This window comes from Gorilla gorilla, chromosome 9 (genome assembly GCF_029281585.2).
Source record: "Gorilla gorilla gorilla isolate KB3781 chromosome 9, NHGRI_mGorGor1-v2.1_pri, whole genome shotgun sequence".
Classification (NCBI taxonomy): domain Eukaryota; kingdom Metazoa; phylum Chordata; class Mammalia; order Primates; family Hominidae; genus Gorilla; species Gorilla gorilla.
In genome coordinates, this window is record NC_073233.2 from 144,152,652 (window position 1) to 144,180,392 (window position 27,741).

General features: G+C 34.9%; 1 protein-coding gene across 1 annotated transcript; it reads left to right on the forward strand.

Annotated features, from left to right (window-relative positions):
* The first annotated feature begins 569 nt into the window (after positions 1–569).
* On the forward strand, positions 570–23,978 carry LOC129525579 (solute carrier family 35 member F5-like). Its single transcript, XM_063693716.1, has 10 exons — positions 570–608; positions 2,008–2,089; positions 3,193–3,280; positions 6,213–6,277; positions 8,355–8,459; positions 12,354–12,510; positions 14,680–14,794; positions 18,600–18,754; positions 19,903–20,000; positions 22,558–23,978. Exons 1-9 carry the CDS (start codon positions 570–572, stop codon positions 19,976–19,978), a joined length of 882 nt encoding a protein of 293 aa, XP_063549786.1. The 3' UTR covers positions 19,979–20,000; positions 22,558–23,978.
* The last annotated feature ends 3,763 nt before the right edge of the window (positions 23,979–27,741 follow it).

Here is a 27,741-nt window from a genome sequence, read left to right on the forward strand (position 1 = left end):
AGCCACACTGCTTTGGTGTCACAACTGCACATTGGTTTCACAGCTGCAGGACAAATTCGAGCATCTTAAAATGATTCAACAGGAGGAGATAAGGAAGCTCGAGGAAGAGAAAAACAACTGGAAGGAGAAATCATAGATTTTTATAAAATGAAAGCTGCCTCTGAAGCACTGCAGACTCAGCTGAGCACTGATACAAAGAAAGACAAACATCGTAAGAAGCAATAGTTTCTCCTACTATTCTGAGAGCCTTATCATTCTACATCCCATCTTCCTGTGAGATTGTCGTTGTAGCATTTAACTCTAATTGCAGTTCTCTTTTTAAAAATTGGCTTGCTTATTGTATATTTTCCCCAACTAAAGCGTGAACTCCTAGCAGGTCGTGGTGGCTCATGCCTGTAATCTCAGCACTGTGGGAGGCTGAGGTGGGTCGACTACCTGAGGTCAGGAGTTCGAGACCTATCTAGATAGGCATGTGAAATTATCTAGGAAATCAAAGGATTGCAGATGGAATCAGAACCATGTTGCCACAGTTTCATTCTGGCTTCAGCCTTGAGTACAGTATGGACTGAATGGAGACTACTAGGCTCTCAGCCATCTGCTGCGTTCTGGTAGTGCTCTACAATCATGTGTCTCTACTACTTCTTTTCAATGTAAATACTAGTGTAAAACTACTCAGCCACAAGCTCTGAGAGAGATCGAGAGATGTCCTTCTCTTAATAGAGATAAGTCATTTGGTGGAATAACTCTTCGAGTCAACCAGTGTAAGTAACAGAGACACCAAAAACCAGCCATTAGTTTAGTTTGCTTGACCCAGCAATCTACCTCTTAGTATATGCTTTGGTGACACTCATGTACTTATGCACCAGGTGGCAGGTGTGTACTAGAATTAAGATATTCATAGTAGCATTGTTTCAGATAGTAAAAAAGTGTTATCCACAAAAAAATGGATGAATTATCAGTGAAAATTACTGAACTTTGGACACACACACATCCTGCCAACCGTCATCAAAAAAAGTATTATTTCTTATTCTCCATCCTAACCTAGATAAGTGGAAGAGAAGAAAGAATTTTTTAAAAAAAGTCCTGATAGCTGGAAAACTTCCTTCACTGTATCCAAAGTTATGAGAACTCTTTGGGTTGTGTCTCCAAACTGAGATTCAGAAAAGCAATCACAATTAATCAATAAATTATCATTTTCATAGGACATTTCTAAATTTCCAAAGTGAATATAGCCTTTTATTTTTCAATCCAGCTAGCTAGCTAGGTCCATCCATATCCATGCACATCATCTGGTTTAATAGATTTCTCATTATGCTGTATTCATCTGTATATATTCTAATGTTGGAGAATTTTCTCAAATTTAAATATGATTTAGATAAACTTAACAGAGTGTCAGCAGTACTTAGATAAAGCAATTTTTTTTTTTTTTGAGAAATGGTCTCTCTGTCACCTAGGCTGAAGTGCAGTGAGGGAGTTATGCCTCACTGCAGCCTCAACCTCCCAGGCTCAAGTAATCCTCCCACCTCAGCCTCCTGAGTAGCTGGGATTACAGGTGTGCACTACCATGCCTGGCTAATTTTTGTATTTTTTTTTGTAGAAATGGGGTTTCACTGTGTTGCCCAGGCTGGTCTTTCTGGGCTCAAGCAATCCACCCACCTCAGCCTCCCAAAGTACTGGGATTACAGGCATGAGCCACTACATGCAGCCTAGATAAAGCAAATTTTTAAATTGATTTGATACTTGATTTTACTCATAAAAAAAAACCTGAATGCTAATTGTTAACCAACTATTGTTAAATTTTAAGGGCAATTGGGTAGCATGGTCTTAGGTCTGATTATAAATGTTTGTCTTTTTTGGGAGCCTGTGATTTTTTCAATACAAAGCAGCTTTTAAAACATCTTGTGAGAACGGTATTTAAGAGGAGAACAAAAAAGGGAATTCTGAATTGTAATGACAGATGTAAACATGTCTTTCATTAGGGTTCACTTTGGTTTTCTTTTTCTTTAGTGGTTTTTGGCAAATTTGTCATATCAAGAAGCACTTTCAGACACACAAGTTGCTATAGTTAATATTTTATCTTCAACTTCCAGTAAGAAATTTGTCTTTAAAAATCTGCATTATAAATCAGTGTATGTATTTCTGGTATATATATATGTACATGTACAACATTTTAATCTTGTTATAGCTTCTTACATTAGTTCTAATATACATTAGTCTATTATAACTGCCTTTTAATCTGTATACAGTCAGGTGCTGCATATGATGTTTCAGTCTACAACAGACTGCATATACGATGGTGGTCCCATAAGATTATAATACTGTATTTTTACTGTACCTTTTCTATGTTTAAATATGTTTGGATACACAAATACTTACCATTGTGCTACAGTTGCCTACAGTATTCAATACAGTAGCATGCCATACAAGTTGGTAGCCTACAAGCAATAGGCTTATAGCATATAGCCTATCTGTGTAGTAGGCTATACCATTTAGGTTTGTGTGAGTATGCTCTATGATGGTGGCACAAGGATGACATTGCCTAACGACACACATTTTCTCTATATTTATCCCTGTTGTTAAGCATGACTGTAGTTTCATGCCTTAGCCTGTGCTATTTATGTTCCTTCAAATACTTTACAATATTTTTTATATAACAACATATTACAGTTTTATAGGCTGGCCTTTTGTATTGTAGTTGCCTTTCCCTTCACACATCCTTTCCAGAGATCTTTTTCTAGACCCTTTGGCTAAAATTTAATTGCTTATTTCAGAACTATAATTTGCCCTATGATAGGTGTTTTATTTTTAAGATTGAATCACCTTTCAAATCTGGAAGACAAAAGTATTTTTAAAGCTATAAAAGTAACTTTAGGGACACAGGCTTGATTATGATGAAGTCAGCTTGTTACTCTGAATAAGATTTAAGTTTCCTATTAGTTTAAAATAAATAGGACTGTACTTGATCTGTACTGTTGAAATAAACATGGTTTAGTTTGGAGGCTATTTTATGCATGAACTTTAAACATTTCAGTCTAGTCATTACTTAACTGCAGTCATTTTCTTAGTTAAGAGTGACAAAAATAATTTGAAAGGTAGGTATATAATTTGCTTATTTAAACAATGAAGTTGGTAGTAAAAATGTTGACAGTATTTAAACTCATGTACCATTTTTAAATTCTTTTCTCCTCATAGGACTTTTTACCTTAATCCTTGCTGCAGTATTTCCAAGTAAGAGTGGAGATAGATTTACCCTTTCTAAACTATTAGCTGTAATTTTAAGGTAAGCATATAGTGTGATAGCTAGTTTACTCTGCTTAAAAATACAATATTACAATTTCTGATAGTGGCACCAGGGTAGTTTGTATTGTAAGAGCAAAGAAAGATGTGGATAAAAGAAGGCTTTAAGTGGACATGATGCTACTTAGCCCTGTCACATCCTGCACTAGGTTTCTAAACCTTCCTGGGTAGGGCAACCAGAGGGAAAACCCCAAGGCTGCTTTGGTTCCCATTCATGTGTCTGCAGACTCATCAAGTATTGGACTGACGTTCACACTTAATGTGGCAGCTTAATCCTCATAATCTCCCAAGTTTCTATTTCTTTTTCTTAAGGCAATTTCCCCTCTTTGTTTTGATTTTTATTTCTCCTTTTTCTACTTCTCTTAGAAAGCTAACATTCAGTTTTCTCTAATTGTCTAAGCCTCAGGTGATGTTTCAGTTATTTTCTGTATAATTCATTTGGCAGTTTTGCACTACTGCATAATATGAGTGTTGCTGATAACTATACTTAAATATTTTAATTTAACTTTGTGTATGTTTGTCTTGTCTTCCCTACTGGTTTGTAAACCCTTGAAGGCCATAGCCTTGTTTTATATTTGTGTCATCAAAGACCTAGCATAGGGCTTTGCCCATAGACAGTATTGAAAAAAGATGTGTTGGTTTAATAAAACTTATTTTATGAAACAAAATCAGAGAAGGTAGCAGGATGATTTGATGGAGAGTAGTGTTTCTTGGTTATCAAAGCTGAGATTGAATAAGAGCTCTGCTGTTTGCCCTGGGGCAGTTTCCTTAAACTCTGAAAGGGTTTCCTAGTTGAGAAAATGATATTATCTATTTTACCTTGCAGCCTTGTTTTAAAGTTTAGTGGTAATAGCTATGAAGTGTCTGGTATTGGGCAATCATAGAAGACTGGTAGCTCTTAATATTAAATGTTTTTCTTTTTTAGTTATAAGGGTAAATTAACCACGGTTGCTCCAATGGGCAGCTGGTTGATCCAACTAATTTATCATTTAGACTTTATGGCCACTAGGGATTTATTCTTTTACATGGTTTACTAATGTTTTAAGCCAAGCAAATTTTTGCATTAGGGAAATATGTTTGTATTGGAGAAGTAAATGAGGTTTTATTTAACTTTATTTAAAATATGTGCTAATTTATAACTTTTCTTCGTGGTATCTTAATAAAGACTTGATAAAGAAGGAAATGGATATAAAATATTGAACTTGTAAGTATTTTGACAGAGTACATTACTTCTTCTCATTAAAGTAGGTAGACGAACAGAGGTTGGCAAACTATGTTGGGTCAGCTGCTGGTTTTGTAAATCAGATTGTATTAGAACACAGCCACTCTCATCTATTTGCAAATTGTCTATGGCCATTTTAGCACTACAGAGGCAGAGCTGAATTGCAATACCATGTGGCCCAGAAGCCTAAAATATTTACTATCTGTACCTTTAAAAAAAAGTGTTACTTAGAAATTTTTTGAGTAAGTATATGTTCTTAAGAATTATGTATTAAACATTGTTTAATATTTTGTTTTGAATTGGCATTTTACTAAGAGATTCAATTTCTGAGGCTATAAAAAGAATTTTACATAGCAACAATCTTGAAGGGAATCTAAGCAAAGAAATCTCATTTCATCAATTGAGAGACAAGAGTGTGGCCTCAAGCCAAACAACTTGGAATCCAATCCCATCTCCATCATTACTAGTTTTGAGATCTTGAACAAGTTCCTTACATTTCTGTGCCAATTTTCTCATCTGTATATTGGGGATAATAATAGGATTTCTCTCATAGGATTATTATGAGGATTAAATGAGTAGAAGTTCTAAAGTGCTTGGAACAATGTCTGATACACAACAGGAGGTGCTCACTATATTTAGCCATTATCATAATCATCATCATTTAAATGGAAACAAAATCCCTGGTTTCTAATATATTGTGGATACTCAATAAATAATAGCTGAATCTGAATATGAACAGTGATTATTACAGAAAATTGTGATGATTTAATTGAAGGGTTTGCATATTTAATGTAAGGACTACACTTGAGTTCTGATGACATCTTTCCGTAAGGGAATACATATTTTCTTTCATCTTCCTCTCCCACTGCCACACTGGTCTTTCTCATCAGGGTGAGAGAATTAGGCTAATTTTTTTTTAATTAGCAATATCTCATCTACTTGAAAACGTGTTACAATTTATAAGATTCATAGAAATAGACAATGTAAAGAGTTCCCTGAGGACAGGAACCACATCTGTATTGTTCACTTCTGTAACCCAGTGCTTTGCCCATATTAGATACCCAGAAAATAACAGTTGAGTTTATGAATGACCTCTGATATCTCTACATCCTTAATTCAGTCTTATTTTTATCCGCTAAAATCATGAGATTAGTGAAATTGTTTAAGCACTTAAGGATAGTTTTACTGTTAATTTAGATTTTACCAATAAGCAAGAGTAGTACCATTGGTGGATTTATATGGGTTTGATATATTTGTATAATCCAAAAGAAAGATTGGAAAGGGATGACAAGTTGGTTAATTCATTCTTAACTGAAAGACAGTGGATAGCATAGCACATAAAAGCACTGGACTCTGGAGTAAAACTGCCTGTATTTCAGTCTCGGCTATGTGATCTTGGTCAAGTTACCTTACCTCTTTATGTATTAGCTTTCACATGTAAAATGGGAATGGCAGTAATAAGACTTCCTTATAAGGTATAATATTGTACATTTTGTGAGGATTAAATGAGTTAATACAAATATAACACTATATTATATTGATATTGTTAGATATTATTATTGAAATTGCTAAATTATTTGATAGTTTTACCCAAAGTTGAGATTAGTCTTGATCACTTATAAATAATTTTTATCTTTATGATTAGCCTTTTCAGAATTCTTTAGCTCATCATTAATGACTGTTATTCTCATAGCATTGGAGGTGTTGTACTGGTAAACCTGTCAGGGTCTGAAAAATCTGCTGGAAGAGGTACAATAGGTAAGTACTTGACTCTGGATTCTCTCTGTTAGAGTAAACAAGAAAGTTACATGTGCGTGCTCATGTGCACAGATGAACGTACGAAGGGTAGGCACTAGCAGGGTGTTTTTTTTTTGAACTTTTCCTTTGGAAATAACATAAAAAAATGCGTAAATAGTTTAGTGAATTCTCATAGCCTTCACCCAGATTTTTCAAATGTTAACAACTTACATAAATATTATACAGTTATAAAAATCAGAAATTAACGTTGATTATGATACTGTTATCTATAAAGCCTTTTCAAATTTTGCCATTTTTTCCACTAATGTTCTTTTTCTGATCCAGGATCATTTATTGCATTTAATTGTTGTGTTTCCTTAGTTTCCTTTAAATGCAGAAGTGTTCCTCAGTCTTCTTGTCTTTTATGACCTTGACACTTTTGTAGGGTACCACCTAGTTGGTTTGTAGAATGTTCCTCAATTTGCATTTGTCTGACATTTTCTTTGGTTAAATTGAGGTTGTGCATTTTTGGTAAGAATATAATGGAAGTGATATTGTTTCCTGATCAGTGCATTCTACCAAAAGGCACATGATATTGATTTGTCCTGTTGCTGGTAATGTTAATTTTAAGGTGGTTAAAATTAACCACCCTACTCCAGTGTAAAGTTACTAATATTTCCCACTGTAAGTAATAAGCATCTTGTGGGGGATACTTTGAGGCTATACAAATTTCCTGTTGCTGTCATATCTTCACCCACGAATATTGTCATTTACTCTTGATTCTTGATTCATAGTTACTGCTATGGTGAACACTTAGATTTTGATCCATTGCTTAGACTTAACAAAAACAAAAGTAATCAGAACCTAGCTGGGCTGAGCATGGTGACTCATGCCTGTTATCCCAGTGCTTTGGGAGGCCAAGGTGGGAGGATCGCTTGAGGCCAGGAGTTCAATACCAGCCTGGGCAGCATAGTGAGACCTCATAATAAAAAATAAACCTAGATTAATTATTTCTCTTTGAATACTTCTTTAGATATTTGAGGTTTATTGAATAGAACAATGCTTTCTGAATTATTCCTAGCTACTACCCAGTGAGCTGTGCTTTGAACCTCCTCACCTCTTTCTCACCCAGAGCAGCTTTGTGTATATAAAACAATGTATGTATTTGGTATGTGCATGTGTATGCAAGATTTTGTTGACAGGCTTTTCCTTAGCTTTAAAAAAGTTTGAAAATAATAAAAAAAAGTAATAAAACATTCGTCTTTTGAATAATTGATTAAAGTATTGAATATGACCACTTGGCAGAACATTATTTAGCTGTTTAGAAAAGTTTAAATGTTTTTGAGAGTTAATAAAGAGAATCAGTATTTATTATTCATGTACTGTGAGATCTGTATTATGTTAGCTATTTCGGAACATTAAAAAGTATAAATTATGTGTTTGCAGTTTTCAAGGAGTTCTTGATTTGGAACAATATGAGATTTATAAAATGAAGCTACTAGGGATTAAACTAATACCATACTTGACAATAGTAAGTATTGTCTAAAACAGAAGACAGGACAGAAATACAGCCGATTAGAAAGAGGATGCTTTGTGGAAGAAATGGAACTTTAACAGAGCCTTTAAGATGGGAGTGGTAGTGTAATACATATTAAGAATGGTATATGGGGGTAAGGAAGACAATACAAGCAACAGCTTAGTGATGGAAAAAAACATTTGTTAAGTTGGAAAATGCCAGGTGTCAAGATTGTTTATGTAGGGTAAAATAAGAAACATGCATTTCTAAATTAAAAACAAAGTGTTACTTTGGAGTTGTATTATTATAATATGTATAGGTTTTGGTCGGATCATTGAGGTGAATGCTTTTGCATTTATTTGTTAACACATTAAACTCCTTCCTGTACTCCTAGAAGACTTGGATGGGGTAGGCTATACCTTTTCATTATATATCTTTATATCAATATAAAGGTGATTTATATCATTATATATCTTTTCACTTTTGTATATTCTTGCAATATTATCTGACTCATTATTGGATTTTAAGCGTATATTGAATGAGCTAATGAGTGATTGCTTTAAATCACGTCCATTTTTACAGGTTCCATTTGGTCTCTTGCTGGAGCCATGCTCTATGCTGTCTATATTGTTATGATTAAGAGAAAAGTAGATAGAGAAGACAAGTTGGATATTCCAATGTTCTTTGGTAAGAATATATGTAACTTGGGAGGCTATTTACTCTAAATGATTAACACAGGGTTTTGCTTTTGTTTTTTGGAGGGAATAGGGAAGCCTTTTTTTTTCTTCCGTATGATTCTTTAAAACCATTTAAAGATTATGAAGGACAGTCCCAATGTTTTCCTTACTTTATCCTGCATAGTTGTGCACCTATGAGGGAGTGCCCGTCTCCTCAGTGTGAGACAGAAAGAAACTCCTAACACTTTTTTCAAATTGATGTCTTCAGACTGCAAGTCAGATATTTATCTCACTGATAGGACAGATTTATGGTCTTATAAGCATGTGAGAGTTTACCTGCTGTATTTTACATTTTGCCATTTTTGAATAGTTAGCAAAGGACTGGGGAGACTGCCCCCGAATTATATGTTTAATGCTGTCGCAGTCTATGTACTTATGTACATTAAAAATTGTGGGCCATTTAAATGCTTTTCATTTGCATTTTATCTTTAAGACACAGACACTTTTATAACATAGATTCATTCTCAAATTACCCAATTATAGTTTCTGGATATGGTTTATAAATTTTCCTTTGCCTGACATCAGTTCAGGAAAGAACTTGCGATATCTGTAGGACTACAGATGAAGAACACATTGACAAGATAATCTTTCAAAAGATATCTGAATATAAATAGATAAAGAAGCTCCGTGATAAGAGTTCAAAGTGCAGCTTACAAGGAGTCAGGAGACCTGGAATCCAGCTGTTGTAACTTTATTTATCTCACAGGCATCTGAAATATGAGGAAATTGGACTAGATGAATGGCCTCTAAACTGTGGTTTAGGGAATAGGTAGGCTTCTGGGATGGTTGGAAGGAAATACAGTTGCATGCAGGGGTCTAGTTCTTGGACTCCTTTGCTGCTTCACCTGTGGAACAGCTCTACTTTGTTGAGCATTTTGCATTAGAATTTAATTTATAGTAAAGATTTATCTTATGGCTGGGCATTGTGGCTCACGCCTGTGATCCCAGCACTTTGAGAGGCTGAGGCAGGAGGACTGCTTGAAGCCAGGGATTCAAGATCAGCCTGGGCAACATAGGGAGACTGCATTTCTATTTAATTTTTTTTTTAAAAAAGACTATTTTAAAACTATTTTAAAACTAAAAATAGATTAAATACTTGTACCTAAAGACTAACAAAAATAAAATGTTTGAAAAGCCATGAGGCTGAATGATTGCTTAAATTCTTTTTAAATATAGAATTCAAGAAATATAGCATAATAGCCAGGTTTGGTTACATGTGTTTGTAATCCCAGCTGCATGAGAGGCTGAGGCAGGAGAATCACTTGAGTCCAGGAGTTCGAGTCTGCAGTGAGCTATGATTGTGTCTCTGCACTCTAGCCTGGGTAACAGAGTAAGATGCTGTCTCTTAAAAACGAAAAGATAATTTTAATGATATTTTATTTGAGAGTCATAGAAAATTTTATTTGGAATGGAATAAAATGCTAGTTTTTTTTAGTGTTATAGGTAGGTGGTTGGGTCAGTGGTACTTTTTAAAAATTTATACATTGACAACTTGCAAGAAAAATTGCTTAATTTACTCATATTAGGGAGAGTGCATATAGACATGTGGCTTGTGTTGGTCCTGTTCATATGTGATGTGATATGTAAAGCAATATTGATCTGCCCTGGGCTTTAGAATAGACAGGATTTGGAGAAGTTAGGATTGGGATGTTGGGGGCTCTTCAGGCAAGGGAGTGTGAGCAGAGGCTTAACAGGGAGCAGTGAGTAGATCTGAATGATTGTGCTGGAACTTCGCTTTGCGGAAGAAGAACAGAAAGGCATGTGGCGCCAGATTCTGGGCAGTTGAGGGAATAGGTGGGGTCATTGGGACTTTTGTCTCTAGGTCAAAGGATGTTAATTTATGTGGGATTTCATAGACTCAGCACTTCAGGGACTAGAAAATAGATTTAGATCTTGGTAATGCCACATTTTGGTGTTTCATTAAAACAACTTTGTAATGTTATTTAAGCATTTTAGGTCATGTGTCCTTGCTGTATATGTGTTCTTTTGTTGTTGTTTTTTTAATCAATAGATGTAAGTTGGTGTATTAGTCTGTTTTCACACTGCTATAAAGAACTACCTGAGACTGGGTAATTTTTAAACAAAAGAGGTTTAATTGACTCACAGTTCTGCATGGCTGGGGAGGCCTCAGGAAACTTACAATCATGACGTAAGGTGAAGGGGAAGCAAGGCATGTTTTACACACTGGCAAGAGAGAGAGAACTTGAGAAGGGGGAACTGCCAAACACTTTAAAACCATCAAATCTTGTAAGAACTCACTATGATGGGAACAGCATGGGGGAAACCACCCCCATGATCCAGTCTCTTCCCACCAGGTCCCTCCCTGACACGTGGGGATTACAAGTCAAGATGAGATTTGGGTGGGGACACAGAGCCAAACCATAATAGTTGGGCTCCCTAAAACAGGATATGAGATGGGGAATTTGTGTGGGTGATTTTTTGTGGGGAGTTCACTGAAGGAAAAACTTGCAGTGAAGGAAGCAAGATAGAGAAGGGGAAAGAACCGTGTGGCGCACAAGTATAACTGAGGTTTGGCCCAATTCATTGCAGGTACTGAGGCAGGGAGCAGAGGGAGAGCAGCTAATATGTCTGGGCCTTGAGTCGTGATGGCTGGCCTCGTAAAGCCTCCATCAGTTAGTCATGAGCTGCAGAAGATGGGGTGGAGTGGAGGGTGGGAACTTGCTGGGAAAGGCAGACTTATTTGCCCCCCTTCACAGAAGTGGGGTGGCTGTGAGTCTTTAGCATCAGACAGAGAGTGGGTGCTCCTGCCCTGTTAAGATTTAACTAGGCATCCTAATGACTGGTTTATTATTTAGGTGACATAGTAAGTATCAATTATATATCTACTGTAATTTAATTTTCTTTTAAGAAAGCTGTATAGTTACATAAATCATATAGCAAATTTGTGACATAAACTGTATAGGAAGTACAACAAAATTTATTATAGAATTGTAATCTTTTTTCTTTATATTCTTTACTTTTACTTGTATATAGTCATATATAAACTTAATTTCTATAATAATATTAGCTAACTTTTATTAAGTGCTTACCATGTGCCAGATACTATGCTATATTTTATGTGTTTTGTCTAATCTTCCCAGAAACCTAATTAAATATTATTAAATGTTATTTTATGCTTATAGATTGGAAAACTGAGGCTTAAAGAGGTATAAGGCTTGCACTACTATTGAGTGATATATAGAGCTGGGATTGGACCCAGGCAGTCAGACTGCCGAGTACACACTCAACCACTATGTGGGATGGCTTTCCTTAATAACTAGTCAGTGGCACTTTGCTCATACGTTGAATAGCTCTTTGTGTGTACATACTTTCTCACTAACTAGTTAGAGGTCTGGGAATGCAGGAACCAAGGGTTTTATCTCCTTTGGAAACTTCTTCCATTATTGCTCACAAAGCACAAGTGTTTTGGACATAAATAATTGAATCAGAGAGCAAACCATCTAATTCCTCAAAATTAATTTAGGCTGAGTACACAAACACATACATACCAGTTATTTCTTTTAAGTTCTAGGGCACTATATTATCAGTAGCTAAGGTTAACAACCCTTCTTGTTGAGTTGTCCTAAGTGGTTTATTCCATAGTAGTTGCTCCCATACAATGTGGATAGTTGAACTGAGTGATCACCAGTTGCTTCAGACAGTTTTTTTTTTAATGGTGTTGAGCTATTCACAGGACTGACTTAAAAACAAACCAACAGAAGTTTTAGCTAAGGAAACCTCCCAGAGTGCTTTTGTGCAAAATCTAATTTTGATTTTAGAGTTAATAAGCTTGGAAAATAGAAATAAATCAATTTTAACTCTTGTCTCTTTTATACATGTTCAGGTTTTGTAGGTTTGTTTAATCTGCTGCTCTTATGGCCAGGTTTCTTTTTACTTCATTATACTGGATTTGAGGACTTCGAGTTTCCCAATAAAGTAGTATTAATGTGCATTATCATTAATGGCCTTATTGGAACAGTACTCTCAGAGTTCCTGTGGTTGTGGTATGTACTGTTTATTCTCCAATTATTATCAGTTGATTAATTTTTGGATATTTTAAGCGTTTATATTTGTCTGTTTGCTGGTGGCCCTTCCTGTGCACCCCATTCTGCAACACACATACAACTGAATACTTTAACTCCACTAGAGCAGGGACTTTGTTTTTTAACTTCTGTGTGCCCATTCTAGAGTAGTACCTTGTCCACAGAAGGAGCTCAATAAATACTTGTTGAATGAAAGAATGAATATGGATGGTGTAAATCTGTAAAAATGTTTTAGAAAGTGGAGTATTATGCAAATGAAAGTGGTCATTATCTAATGGATATCCAAACATATGAGGTATGTATGCCAAGTATGAGTGCATGAGTTCTAGTTGAGAATCCAGGAGATGGTGCTTATTTAAGAGGCTTTGGAATATCTGTTTGCTTGTTCATAGGTGTTTTTGTTTTATTTATTTTCAGGACCTTTCATATGGGTGAGCCAGATATGTAAACCTTAAACTGTGATTGATTTGAGATGTTAACATACTTTGATATGCTGTATATCCAATATACTGATATGCGATAATAAACTTAAAATAGTTTGAAGACAGTATCATGTATGGAGTTTGAGAGACCTTTCAAATAACAGAGCTTTATACTTAGTCCTATTTTTATTTAATAGAAATTTGAAATGAATAGAATGAATAAAACATAAGTGAATAAAATGAATTTTATTACATACCCATTGAAACTGTTAACTAGTTTTCCCTTGCAAAAGACTGCAACAGAAATAGACTTTTTTGTGGAGTCTTCCTTAATGCTCTGCCTATAGTGCTGTGTCTCCCTGCCCAGTTAAGAAATACCTATTTTCTTGGTATCCCCCATATCACTCTCTTTTGTGTAATACTTAAAGATTTACTTTGTATTGTAGTAATTTATGTTCTTATCTAAACTCCTTTGCTGATCTAAAATTCTTTAAAATCATAATCCATTTGCTCATTAATTTTTTCATCTTTAGTTATGTACATTTTAGATACTCGATTTTTTTAACCTTGACTATTAACAGATGACAAAAGGCTTTAGCCTTTAGCTAAATTGGATCCACCTTAACAGCTGGATTAAGTCAAACAGGCTTTATAATTCTACCTCCCAGGTTTTTTATTATAGTACTCTGCATGATAAACATCCAAGAACATATGCTGTATTTGACCCCGAATGCTCTTTTCACAGAGCAGCTAAGTAGTGGGAACCACAAGTACTTGTTTCCTTTACCTCATCAATAAGGACTCGTTGTTCAGCCTCTGTTCATTACTTCTAGTGACACTTTATTGAGAGATAGCCCCTTTTATTGCAGGACAGCATTATTAATTCTGACATATACTGAGCTAGATTTTACTTGCCTATAACTTCCATGGATCTGTAGTCCTAACGATATACATTATGGTTTTATCTTGGCTTATAATTCATTTTCTCCTTATATGCCCAAATTATCAGTCTTTATAAATGGCTCATCTGTCTCCATTGGGTGTAATATTTTCTTTCAATTCAACAAAATTGTATGCAGATAGATATTTCAAAATTTCATACCCACATTGATAATTCAAGGTGAAAATAAAGAGCTTACTTAGCTTTTGGTTAGGACAATTGTTAGAAAAATGGAAAACAACAAGAAAATATTTTTTAAGAATATTCAAGTCTTTCTTTTTTTATGCCAAGCCAAATCAAAAGAGTAACACATGATTTTAGTGTTCATGAAGGTGAGATATTTTTGCTTGGTGACAGAATCACATGTTGGCTTATCACTTCCTTAAAGTCTATGTGTGAAGTATTGTCCTGCAATGTTAATAATGCTGTTTTCTTTGTTATCTACAAATCATCACAAAACTGTAATAACTGTTCAACAGTTTTTTAAAAAAATTAATGAAATATAAGCTATACACCCAAAGTTGAATAATATCTGCAAACAGATCTTGAAAATAGCATAAAATATTTTGAGCTTTTTATACTTATATATTTGTATTTTTAATATTTGAAGAAAAACTTTGAGAATCATCTTAATAACTTTATTATATTTTATGTTTCAATCCATCCTAGCCCCTTATCTTTGCTCCTGATCTCACAGGCCTATATTATAGGATAGAAAGTCTTTGTTCAGTGTTTTTCTTTGGTTGTTTAATTTTTTAAATATAGAAATGTATATTTTCTTTTTTTTTGGGGCTGCTTTCTTACCTCATCATTGATAGGCACACTTGCACTAAGCCTTACAATACCTCTGTCCATAATAGCTGACATGTGTATGCAAAAGGTAAGGAAACTATTTATTATTCATAGATATTTTAGGTGTGTTATTAAAACAAACCTAATGAAAGTTAAGATGTGATTAAATTATGAGGATACAAACATAAATAATACTTGATGCTTTCTCTCCCAAGGTGCTTTACTACATAGAAATATAGAAAGTACCGAAGAAATGGATAATTTCCATTTTTAGCTTTTCCATTTTTTCCCTAAATTTCTAAGTTAAGGGTATAATCTTCATATGTAGTTCTCCAGTTTTTGAGCTGATTCTGTTCCAGATGTTCTTTGGTAAGTCACATTTTATCATACAAGCATTTTAGTTTCTGCGATAAACCCTGTCACAGGCTCCTTCACACTGTGCTGAATGAGCAGCACAGGAATCATGCTGTTTGCAGTAAAAGTTAGCCATCTCTCTCTGGACTCAGCAGAGTGGGTATCCCATCCCTTTTCTCTGAAGGCCTAGTATGGATGTGGGGATTCTCGTGATAAATATTGGCAATGCTAACACCACAGAAAAGAGAATCTGGGATGTTGCTGCCAGCAGCCTAGAAGGGAAGAGTTTATTCAGTGCTCCTGAGTGTAGCAGGAAGAACAGAGGTATGCTGTTGCCCAGCACTGAAAGATGGAGCATAGCCATTTATCACACAGTTCAGTATATGTAGGCATTTAACTTTTAACTGCAACTACTAAGTCACAGAAGTGTATGTGTGTGTGTGTGTGTGTGTGTGTGTGTGTATGTGTGTTTTAGTCTAATATAATTTGAAGAGGGAAATACTTCAAGGCCCAAAGGCTTATAATGTGTACAAGCAATAATCAAAATTTTAAACCTATTTTTCTCTAGGTCTTAGCCAGGCACAGTGGCTCACGCCTGTAATCCCAGCACTTGGGAGGCCGAGGCAGGCAGATCACTTGAGGTTAGGAGTTCGAGACCAGCCTGGCCAGCATGGTGAAACCCCGTCTCTACTAACAATACAAAAATTAGCTGGGTGTGATGGCAGGCACCTGTAATCCCAGCTACTTGGGAGGCTGAGGCAGGAGAATCACTTGAACCCGGGAGGCGGAGGTTGCAGTGAGCCAAGATCATGCCACTGCGCTCCAGCCTGGGCAACAGAACAAGACTCCATCTCAAAAAAAAAGAAAAAAAAAGATAAAAGCAAAATATGCTTAGTGCTGTATATCCTCTTTATTTATAAAATAATTCTTTACTGATATTTAACTTTGTTTTATGGTCAGTAAATTCTTATTTGTCATGGTTAAAGAACTGAGATTCTTTCCTTAATTGAGAATTAATTATCTTACATAACTTGCATTTTCAAAGAATGTGGATATTCTATATAACACTAACATTGCACATTATTACACATCATTCTTTTATAGATTTAAGTAATATCTAGGCCCTTCTTCATCTTCAGGTCATAATCCTGAATATGAACCAAACTGGTTGTGAAACTGGGAAGGTGCTACTTGTTAGAGGATTTTGGTAGACTACTGTGTAAATCATCTTTATTGTACTGATATTTTAAAAACAAAAGCTTTTGTAGATTGAAAAAAATTGCAGCTTAATGTTCAGGAATTTTTAAGAAAATAGTCACAGGGGACCTAATTGTATTAAATGATTAGTCATTTCATAATTATCATTACAAACAATAATGGTTATAATTTGTTTAATAAAGTATTTTAGGGTAAAGACAAAACGGGGAAATGTATGCACATGCAATTAATTATAAAAACATAACCAAACTTTAACTGATTGCCCAGTTCTGGATATGAAGACAATCAAGAAAAGATTTGGTGTTCTTGATTGTCTTCATATCTAGAACTGGGCAGTCAGTTAAAGGAGCAGGCTGTGTGTTGGTGTCAGGATTGAGGTTAGGGAGATTCCATCTGGAAAAAGCAGCAGTGTGTGTCCAGAACTGTAACACAAACATGATAAGAGAAATCTACTTTTCTAGGGTTTTTAGGTTTAATTAGCTAACTGTATTTATATATAGCTTCTGAAATGTTAGCATTTATTAACATTGTGCTTGAAACAAATTGGTTATTTAAATCTATTTATAATCATTTTATATAATAGAAAGCATCCTTGATCATATTCTATTTGATATTCAGATATATTTAGGAATTAGAAAAAAAATTTTTGTTTACATAGGTAATTTTCTTTGTTGTAATAAATGGCTTCATTTCTTTTGTCTTAGCTTGTTGGAAATCAAATTAGAAGTTTTTTATTATGAGACAACATATAAACAGCTACATTGTGGAAAGTGAACTTGCCTTCTAAAGTCTTCTAGGGCTTTATCTATCTTTATTAAGTTTGCTTTGATTCAGTTATGAAATAAGGTTTTTAGTTGAATATTCATGAAATAATTCTATCAACTATATCTACGTTTTTAATCGCATTATTTATAGCTTCTTAATACCTTTTCTGATCTTGGATAATTTAAATGCAGCATGGTTTTTCCTGATTATTAGTCATTCTGGCAAATATTCCAGGAATATGTTAAAATATATTGGTAATTTCATAACTAAATGAAGGCTTTTCAGTTTAATGACTATTCTTTCCGGGGTGTTCTTAGGCTGAGTCAGTCATTGTATATGAATACCGTAGAAATAGGGTATGCATGTTAAAAATTGTCAGTTATTATTTTTGTGTTATGCATTGTGAGTTCCCTCATAAAAGACATTATGCTCACAAAACTCGTTTACTCTGACTAATGGTGCTATGAAATGGAATAGTATATGTTTTCCACCAGAGGGAGTCTTACCTATGATTCCATGCCTTTTTTTTTTTTTTTTTTTTAATTCTCAAAGAGGGCAAACACAGTTTTCCTTCCCTATTTTATAGATAGAAGTTACTATTTTCATCATTATTTTTAAAGCAAACCTCCTGTGTGTTACACTTAAGTCTCAGTGGTTGATCAGTGTAGGCTTCTTTGACAATCGTTTCTGATCTTTAGCTGAGTCTAGATGGTAAAAGTGAACTAGTGAAAGGGAAGAATGAGTTTTGTTTTGGATGGCATCTCATTATTTTTTATTTTCTTTTTATTTATATATTTGTTTTTCTTATTTTTTTCTTTTTGATTTTAATACCTCCACCCTACTTACAGATATTTTTTATTTTCTTGACAACCCTGATAAATGATGGATTGGAGGATCAGACTTGTTGACATCACTGATGAGGCTTGTCTTGTTGCTTGTCTTCTCTGGCTAACATTCCTTAGTAAAAATATTTCTATTTTTTTTCTTTATTTTATTTGGTCATTATTTCATTTTGAGCTTTTTTCATTTATTACTAGATAAGCGAGTTTTGAGTGTCAAATTTGCACTTAATTTGTTTTTGGTACTGTCATAAGGACTGTAGCATACACAGCATACTACAACTGTAACTTTTTACGAAAATATACATTTTTTGAAGATGACTTCAGAAACTGAGGGAGAGAGACCCACTTGAGACTAGGCAGCAAACAGTGAAGAAGAAATGAGCAACATGGTGTGCAGGAGCAAAGTTTCATACTGTATATCTCTACTCTAAGTGTACAATGCCTATAAATGGAAAGTATGCTTTCTTGGCTTTCCTTTAGCCTATTTTCCAAGCAAGAACTATTGTTGTTGGTAATTTAGGTACATGGAATAGTAAGTTGAAGTCTTGAATTCTTATTTAATAATAATACACTTAATACATTGTCAGTGTTTAATTTTGTCTTCCCATTGTTCTTATTCCTGCTAGTTTTCACAAATAGAAAACTTACTCTGAAGGGGAAAATTGCCTTAATGATAATTGTGGGTGTGTTTTTTCCTCTATCTTTTATTTTTAGGTGCAGTTTTCTTGGTTATTTTTTGCAGGAGCTATCCCTGTATTTTTTTCATTTTTTATTGTAACTCTCCTATGCCATTATAATAATTGGGATCCTGTGATGTTGGGAATCAGAAGAATATTTGCTTTTATATGCAGAAAACATCGAATTCAGAGGTACGTTTAGTCCCAATACACATTTTTAAAAATAGTGTTTGCTAGATAACTGAGAATTGCATCATGCTGGCCTAGCTTTTAGAGATTTTTGTGAGGAATTATTGAAAGATGATAACTTATATGTTACGGCAGATGAAAATAATTTGTTTAGATCTTTTGGGTAATAAGATTCTTTCTCTTTCTTTCTTTCTTTCTTTTTCTTTCTCTCTCTTTTTCTTTCCTTTTCTTTCCCTCTTTCTTTCTTCTCTTTCTTCTTTTTTTCTCTTTCTTGACAGAGTCTTGCTCTGTAGCCCAGCCTGGAGTGCAATGGCACGATCTCAGCTCACTGCAACCTCTGCCTCCTGGGTTCAAGTGATTCTCCTGCCTCAGCCTCCTGAGTAGCTGGGATTACAGGCGTGCACCACCATGCCCAGCTAATTTTTGTATTTTTAATAGAGGCAGGTTTCACCGTGTTGGCCAGGCTGGCCTTGAATTCCCGACCACAAGTGATTTGCCTGCCTAGTATCTACATGTTTTAAAAAAAAATATGATTCACAGGTAATACCAAAAGGTTTACTGTTTTGCCGTAACAAACTTAAATATAGAAAACTTTTATTGGTTTGAACATAATTCATGATAGAATAGTATTTCCTCAGTTTTTCTTTCCAATTTCTTTCTTTTTAAGAATGAAAGCTTTTTACATTTTGCTATAAAAAGAACTTGGTTCCAGTGACTCTGGAGCTCAAGACCAGCCTGGGCAACATATCAAGACCCTGTCTCTAAGAAAATTTAAAAAAAAATTACCCAGACACAATGGCATATACCTGTAGTCCCAAGCTACTTGGGAGGCTGAGGTAGGAGGATCACTTGAGCCCAGGAATTCAAAGCTGCAGTGAACTATAATAGCACCACTACACTTTAGCCTGGGTGACAAAGTGATACCCTGTCTCTTATTTAAAAAACAAAAAGTGAGACCCTATCTCTTATTTAAAAAACAAAAACAAAAAATGCTAACTTGGGACAAGTTCTTGGGAAATTTTATCCTAGTGTTGGTTCTGCCACTGACTTGCATCCTGTCCACATAGCTTCAGCCAATGGAATAAATAAGGTTTGAGGTTCCTTTTCAGCTCTAAAGCTTTCCTTAATTATTGTTTTTTTTTTTTCTTAAGAGTTCCAGAAGACAGCGAACAGTGTGAGAGTCTCATCTCTATGCACAGTGTTTCTCAGGAGGATGGAGCTAGTTAGCTGTTTGTTGTCTGTAGCCCAGGTTTGTATGTGAGCTGGGTTTAGTATTGAATAAGGTTCTTATCTGTGTCATATTCAAAGGGTTGATTTTCTATAATTAGTTGTTTGAGAGGCAATACAGCCTTAGAGGCTAAAGGGGCTAAAGCCTGGACTCCAGTTCCGTCTTCTCCACATACTAGCTGTGTGGCCCTATGCAAGGTTCTTAATCTCTTGATGCTCCGGCTCTCTTATTTGTGAAATGGGATTACAGTAGAACCTCCCTTATGAGGGTGTTAAAATAGTAAATACTTGGTAAATATTAAGTATGTATAATAGTGCCTGACTCAAATGATCAGAAAGTTTTAACTCATTTTTATTCATGCTAAGGGTCATTTTATTTAATAATATGCTTTAGAAAAATATTTTTTCTCTGATGATAAAAGAAAAATGTAATATCCTGGGGTACAATATACTGGTTGGAAAATACTAATCTTTATGTGTGTGTTTTACATAACTGGCACAGTGTTTATCCTCATTCTCTGACATTGCTTTGTCATTTAACAATGCTTCTGGAATATTTTTCCATTTTTTACATTTTAAGAAATAGTGTCTTTTATATGTCTTCGATGATAGAGTACATGACATTTAATATTTTGCTGAATGAAAGCTTGAATTAAATGTAACATACAGATTTTGCAGGTACAAAAGTGATTATTTAGAATGAAAGATCACAATAAACTACTAGAATTTTTCTAGTTTTTCTAAGACATCTTTAGGCAATTTATATTGAAATGTTTCTTGATTGCTACTGAGTTTTCCCTCCCTATCTAGAACATTGTACAACTCCTGTCAGTTGTTAACACTTATATTAGGCTTGAAGATTAAGTTTCGTTATCCTCATGGTAAACTTGCTTCTAACCTACAGCTAATGGTCCTGGTTTTCTGTTTTTCTTTAGTGTGCTGTTTTTAAATCTAGTTTATACCTGCACATGGTTTGAGCTCTAGTTCTCCAAGCCTTTTTGTACAAGGCAGTTACCCCTGCCCTTCCCTGCCCTGCTCATCCTGCTTTCATTTTCTTCCCACTCTGAGGAAATTAAACTCTTTGCTGATTCTTTTGGTATTTTCCTTCTTGTCTCCCTAAGTATCACGCTTATGACTTGTGTTTCATGAGTTCTCGGTTTTAGGCATCTTCAGCTGACTTTCCCACTAAGATCAATGAGGACAGATTATTTTCAAGTTTACTCCTCCTCTGCTCCCACCTCATATGCCTCCTGTCTCCATATCATTTCGGCCTCCTCATCATCCCTGTATAGTTATTGCATAATTTTGGATAGATCTGTAGTCAGTGTTTATATTGTTGTCACTAAAAAATTGTTACTTATAACTGAGCTATGTAGGATTCGTCCTGGTATTTCCCTTATCCAGAGATTCTCTGTTACTACCCTTTTTGGAGAGTAAACCTTAAAGTCTTCTCCTGGGATAGAGAAAAGGCACTTGGCCAACTGTGAAAAGTAAGAGAGGGCATCTGGGTGTCTGTCTGCTTTTTCTATAGACATTATACCAGTCTTCTTGTTTTTAGATGTTTCTTCACCCCTCCTTACAGAGATATCTAGTCCTGTTTTTCCATTGCTAACCAAGAGTTGGCTGTTATTTTCTCATCTCTCTACTTTTCTTTTTGTCCATGTGGTTTATTCCTTTTAAGAAAAAAATTCCAGGCTGGGCATAGTAACTCATGCCTGTAATCCTAGCATTTTGGGAGGCCAAGGAGGGAGGATCACTTGAGCTCAGGAGTTTGAGACTAGCCTGGGCAACATAGTGAGACCTTATTTCTGTTAAAAAATATATTTTTTTAACCCTTTGTTTCCTTTTTAGTGAGGTTTTGGAGAACAAGTGGAACTAAATATATGTTTATGTGCCATCTTTAAATTTAAAAAAACGTAAACACAATTACAGTAAGTCCTCACTTAACATCATCAGTAGGTTCTTATAAACTGTGACTTTACGCAAAATTACAGCAAACCTTTTTTTTTTTGCATCAACATTATAACATAACAATACTGAACGAAAAAATGTTATTCGGGGACCTAAAGTCAGTTTCCTAGAACCTATGACATTAAGTGAGGACTTTGTATTCTTGAAAGCTTTTTAATGCTGTAATTTATGTATTATTTTTCTTGGGTATGCTGTGCATTGTTCTCATACTCACACTTAAACCTACCCATATCCAGCAAGGTTTCAGTATTTTTAGAAGTGAGAGCTGTGTAAAGAAGAGAGTGAAGACTAGAGAGGATGGATTGCAATAGAGTAGAATAGACTGGGCAGGTGTCTTTGTCTTTGCAGGAGTAATGGTGGAATATACCAGGAGTACAACTAACTGCTAATACACAGTCTTTAGTGTTGATGTCAGCTTTTGACATTGCTATAGAAGTCACATTCATAAGTTCTTAGTACTCCAAATTTGAGTATCCAGTTATTAAGTATGTATACAGTGAAAATAGGTATTTCAATCTTAAGATAATTTGCTTTTTAAAATGTAAACTATAGAAAACTAAAACTGTGAAATTATAATCTAATCACATTTCTGTGGTTTCTGTTTTTAGCTTGATAATGGAACTATACAGCGAAGAGACAATCTCTGGCAAGTTTTTGTAGAAAAAATGTTTCAGTGCCTAGTCTGAAAAATAACAGTTTCAGTTCTTTGAAACTCTAAACTATATTTTTCTCATACCTGTTTTCTTCATTTTCATAATGAAGCACTTTGCTATGTAGCTGTGTACATATCACTACAGTTATAGGAAGTTTCAGTCTACAGTCCATCCAAAGGACCAACCTGCCTTACACATCTCAAGGAATTCAGCTGTTGAAATCATTTGAACTAATCAAGGAGTAAATCCTAATGTTCTGGGACTTTATTTTCACATGTTAAATGCTGGAATATATTATGAAAATGTTTTCAAGAAATCACTTAAGTGTTCATAGACCAGTATTTCTGACAGGTAAAATGCTAAAATAAGCTACCTGTAATAAGTGTGGATTATATTTTTGGGTTTTGTAGAATATTGCAAATTAACTACACAAAAAATGTTTAATTTATGCAACAAGCATGTTTGTGCAAATTTCATGGGACTTTAAAAAGAATAAGTATTTGAGAAAATATCTGGTTCACTTACACTACATTTACTGTATTATTCTTTTATAGCATTAGGTGCCTTGTATTTTAAATCTGTGACAAACCGTGGCAAATTTTTAAAGGGGAAGTATTATTATAAAATGAAGAAATATGTATTTCTAAAGGCTATATTGCTGTAAACTTAATTGATAAAGCTCTGCTTAATTTAGAGTTTTGAAGAAATAGTCTCCCTTCAATTAAGAAATTTTCATAATGGAATGATTTAAATTGAAGTGACAAAGAGTATTATTAAAATACAATGTTTATACGTGTATTTGTGTATTGTAGATGTATCAAGTGATTTCTAATTTTTTTTCACATATGAATGTGCCAGATTACTCTAGAACTAGATGTCTCTTCTTTAAATAATTTTAGTTTTCCTGAATAAATTTGTAATGGTTAAAGTACCAAGTAAGTAAGGCGAGAAGGGATTCTGTTTTTAAAATCACATCAGAACTTTTCCTCTACTAAGATTATAAATTAAATGTAAAATACTCCTAATTGCAATTCTTAAACTTAGGCCTTACATGTACTTATTATGCAACTGCTCCTGGACTCTATTCACCATAGATATCAGTAAACGTATGTCCCAGGATTCACAAGCTTTTGATTAATCAATATTCTTTTCAAGTTTTCTGTGTGAAGAGTTTAGTTCTTTCAAAATTTCTTAACTAATCTGATTTTTAAGAATTCTCTTTGCAGTGTTTAGCTTCCTATTCACATTCTTAAAATTGCTTTGGTGTTACCATGAGTCTAAAATGAAGTTTAGCCTTCCTTTTGTTTCGTTCTGAGAACTTCTATATTATATTACCTTTAAAAATTGTTTATGATATTAAATTTAAAATACAAACAGCTCTCTCTCTCTCTTTTTTTTTTTAATCATCCAGCCCAAAGTGGCAAAAACAGCTCTTTTCTCATTTGGCACCACCAATAATGCAAGTTAAAAATAATGTTGAGTTTATTATACTTTTGACCTGTTTAGCTCAACAGGGTGAAGGCATGTAAAGAATGTGGACTTCTGAGGAATTTTCTTTTAAAAAGAACATAATGAAGTAACATTTTAATTACTCAAGGACTACTTTTGGTTGAAGTTTATAATCTAGATACCTCTACTTTTTGTTTTTGCTGTTCGACAGTTCACAAAGACCTTCAGCAATTTACAGGGTAAAATCGTTGAAGTAGTGGAGGTGAAACTGAAATTTAAAATTATTCTGTAAATACTATAGGGAAAGAGGCTGAGCTTAGAATCTTTTGGTTGTTCATGTGTTCTGTGCTCTTATCATGACACAGGTGATGTGTTGTTCCTCAGGATTCTGGAAGTACTAAGCCGTAGTTAACAGGCTGCATAGACCTTCAGCCAATCTTCTTTCATTATACTGCTGCTTTTCTGTTTCTTAAAAAACAAAAATCAATGAACAACTTCTTTAGAAGGAAGCACCACTGTTCAATTGGTTAACTGAAAGTATGAATCACTGCCGCTTTGCTTGCCCACCTGTTGGCTTTTTCTCACAGGTTTTATTTATCTGAATGATTGTTGCATTTGAATACTGTAGCCATGGTGAGTGAGCAGTTGAAGACTTCCTTTCTGCACCTTCATAGTTAAGGGTTCATCTTCTCAAGAAATAAAGTTGTGCTGGGTTGTTTCAATTCTGTAGATCACCTAGAAACTAGGTAACAAGGCCCTTGGATCACAATGAGCACATTGCAGGTCTTTGGAAATGCTGGGAAGGGGTTACATTCAAGTAACTGCGACGTCCTTCCTCTCTGTCAGACCCATGTTGGCCTGTAATTATATTTTTCTGAATCTAAAAACAAATAGAAATTTCTGATATCTTTTCAGTCTCCTACTTTTCTTTCCATTCATCACTTAAATCTCATTATTGTATAACGTTTCAAATTATGACCTGGATTGAAGGAAGTCTGTTTTGTCAGGGACTTTGTTAGGTGAACATCAGAATCTCAACTACAACAAAGCTGAAAAATGAGGCAGCCTTAACAGTAAATGCTTTTGGGCCGGGCGCGGTGGCTCACGCCTGTAGTCCCAGCACTTTGGGAGGCCGAGGCGGGCGGATCACGAGGTCAGGAGATCGAGACCATCCTGTTTAACACAGTGAAACCCCGTCTCTACTAAAAATACAAAGAATTAGCTGGGCGATGTGGCGGGCGCCTGTAGTCCCAGCTGCTCGGGAGGCTGAGGCGAGAGAATGGTGTGAACCGAGGAGATGGAGCTGGCAGTGAGCCGAGATCAGGCCACCGCACTCCAGCCTGGGCGACAGCGAGACTCCGTCTCAAGAAAAAAAAAAGTGAATACTTTTGAAATGAGTGCTTTTTGAAGCTTAGAAGAACCATTAGGTTTATGTAATGCACCCATACTTATTCCTTTAAATAAATTTTAATTTAAAAACATTGAGATATTGGCTTCTGTCAACCTGATTTAATTAATTCTTTACATTAAGCTGATTTTCCCCCTGGCAGCTGACAAATAAGTTCATTGTTCTGGTAGAAGTGAGCTCACAAGGTTAAATGTGAATGTTCTCAAAGGTACACAGCCTTGTTTCAGAAGAATTTTAGTGCCCACTGTAAAATCAATCATGCAGAGCCAATTTGGGGTATGACTCCAAGGTATGCAAGGTATGACTCCTCTGGAAGCCAAGTTTTTTCATAGGGCACTGTGGTAATACCCATAGCACTAATCCTCAGTGTGCTGGTTGAAGAAATAAAATGTTTTTAAAGAAGGATAAAGGAGGAATTAATTAGAAAATGTTTTTTTCACATATTAGCAAATAAATGAAATGTCGTTTTCATATTAAGTAATTATAGTTATGATCTTGCTTCATTTCTATGTACTCTCCTTTTGAAATATTCTTTATTACTAAATAATATTTTAGGAGGAGTTAACAGAAATAATTACCTGTAACATCTGCAGATAAACTTACATAGCTAACATTGTGTGCTGACTTTTTTAAATGGTGAAGTGGCATTAATGAGAAGTTCACTTTACAGAATTTGAAGTTTGAGTTCTATTTTAGTAGTCTGCCGTGTCCCCCAAATCCCATTTAGATAAATTGAGGTTCATTTTTCACATAGACTTGCAATTTTTAGACACCACATTTTTTATAGTAACAGCCTCATTTGCCTGTACAGTAACTAATAATACAGTATTTCATAGGTACATTGTATGTGCACAGGAAATTTTTCTTTAAATCTTAAGAGCCTTTAATAAACGAGATATTTTAATATTTTAATGTTACTACATTTAAAAAATAGTGTTTTCCTACAAAATTTTCTGTATTCAGTATACGTTAACTATGAAAATGTCAAACAATGAAATCATTGAAATATATTTAAGGAAAAATTACCAACCAAAAGTAATGAGTACCCTCTATATGCATATTTGCTGGAATGTTCATGTGAAATGGTAACATTTCCAATAACAGCATTTTGAATCTGGGGTGACACAAACATGATTTTTATTTTTGAGCTAGGGATTTTGATGGAGAAGCACCTAGATGAAGACACCATTTCATTCATGATATTTTAAAATTAGAAAAGTAAAGCTTCTAAATTGAAACTCTTAACAGGTCACTTCATGAAATTTTTAGTTTTAAATTTAATTTTACATGAGATGTCTTTCTGAAGAGCTACTTTTATTAACTTTCACTTAGATCGTTGTATGCTAGGCATTCAGTATTTCTCTACTTGATTTTCCTATGCCTAGTTGTGATTACAGCAAGTATTTAATAATAAAGTCAGTCATGTGAGAGTATCCATCAATTTCAGTGGGTCCTTGGAAGGCAGGCAGAAGATTTCTGTCCAAGAGTCTTATTTTTGACATGAGATGAAATTCTTTTTTTTTTTGAGATGGGGTCTCACTGTGTCACCCAGGCTGGAGTGCAGTGGCAGGATCTTGGCTCACTGCAACCTCCCAAGCTCAAGCCATCCTCCCACCTCAGTCTCCTGAGTAGCTGGGACTACTGGCATGTGCCCCCATTCCTGATTACTTTTTTTGTATCTTTGGTAGAGATGGGATCTTGCTATATTGCCTAATTTTTGTGTTTTTAGTAGAGATGGGGTTTCACCATGTTGGCCAGGCTGCTCTTGAACTCCTGAGCTCAAGTAATCTGCCCACCCTGGCCTCCCAAAGTGCTGGGATTACAGGCATGAGCCACCATGCCTGGCTAAAACCAATTCTTTAGATTGTTTTTGCCACCATTTGCTTACTTGGAATAGCTTTCACATTTATTTTTCTTATGAAGAAATCCAGTGTCACTCAGACCATGTAACATCAAAGCAAAATTTCATTGAAGCCTATCCTTGTCTTAATTATTCTAAAATAAAGTACAATAAAGTGAATTATTTTGCCCTTTGTAGTAGCATAGTGTTAAGTTATATATATATTTTAATATGCATACTCCTAAGTAAAGTTTCAGAGACCACATGCTGGAGAGCAGTGGCTTTCAGACAGCACCAGCATCACCTGAAGGCCTTGTTGAATACACATTATTGGAAGAGAGGGGAGAACACAGGCTCATGCCTGTAATTCCAGTGCTTTGGGAGACTGAGGCAGGAGGATCACGTGAGCCCAGGAGTTCAAGATCAGGCTGGGCAATACAGC

Excerpts from the sequence above, each read along its gene's own strand:
- LOC129525579 (XM_063693716.1), top strand. The coding sequence starts at position 570 with ATGGAGACTACTAGGCTCTCAGCCATCTGCTGCGTTCTG. Across the intron at positions 2,090-3,192 it reads TATTTTATCTTCAACTTCCA|GACTTTTTACCTTAATCCTT; the intron begins GTAAGAAATTTG and ends TTCTCCTCATAG. Across the intron at positions 12,511-14,679 it reads CTCTCAGAGTTCCTGTGGTT|AAATGTATATTTTCTTTTTT; the intron begins GTGGTATGTACT and ends TTTTAAATATAG.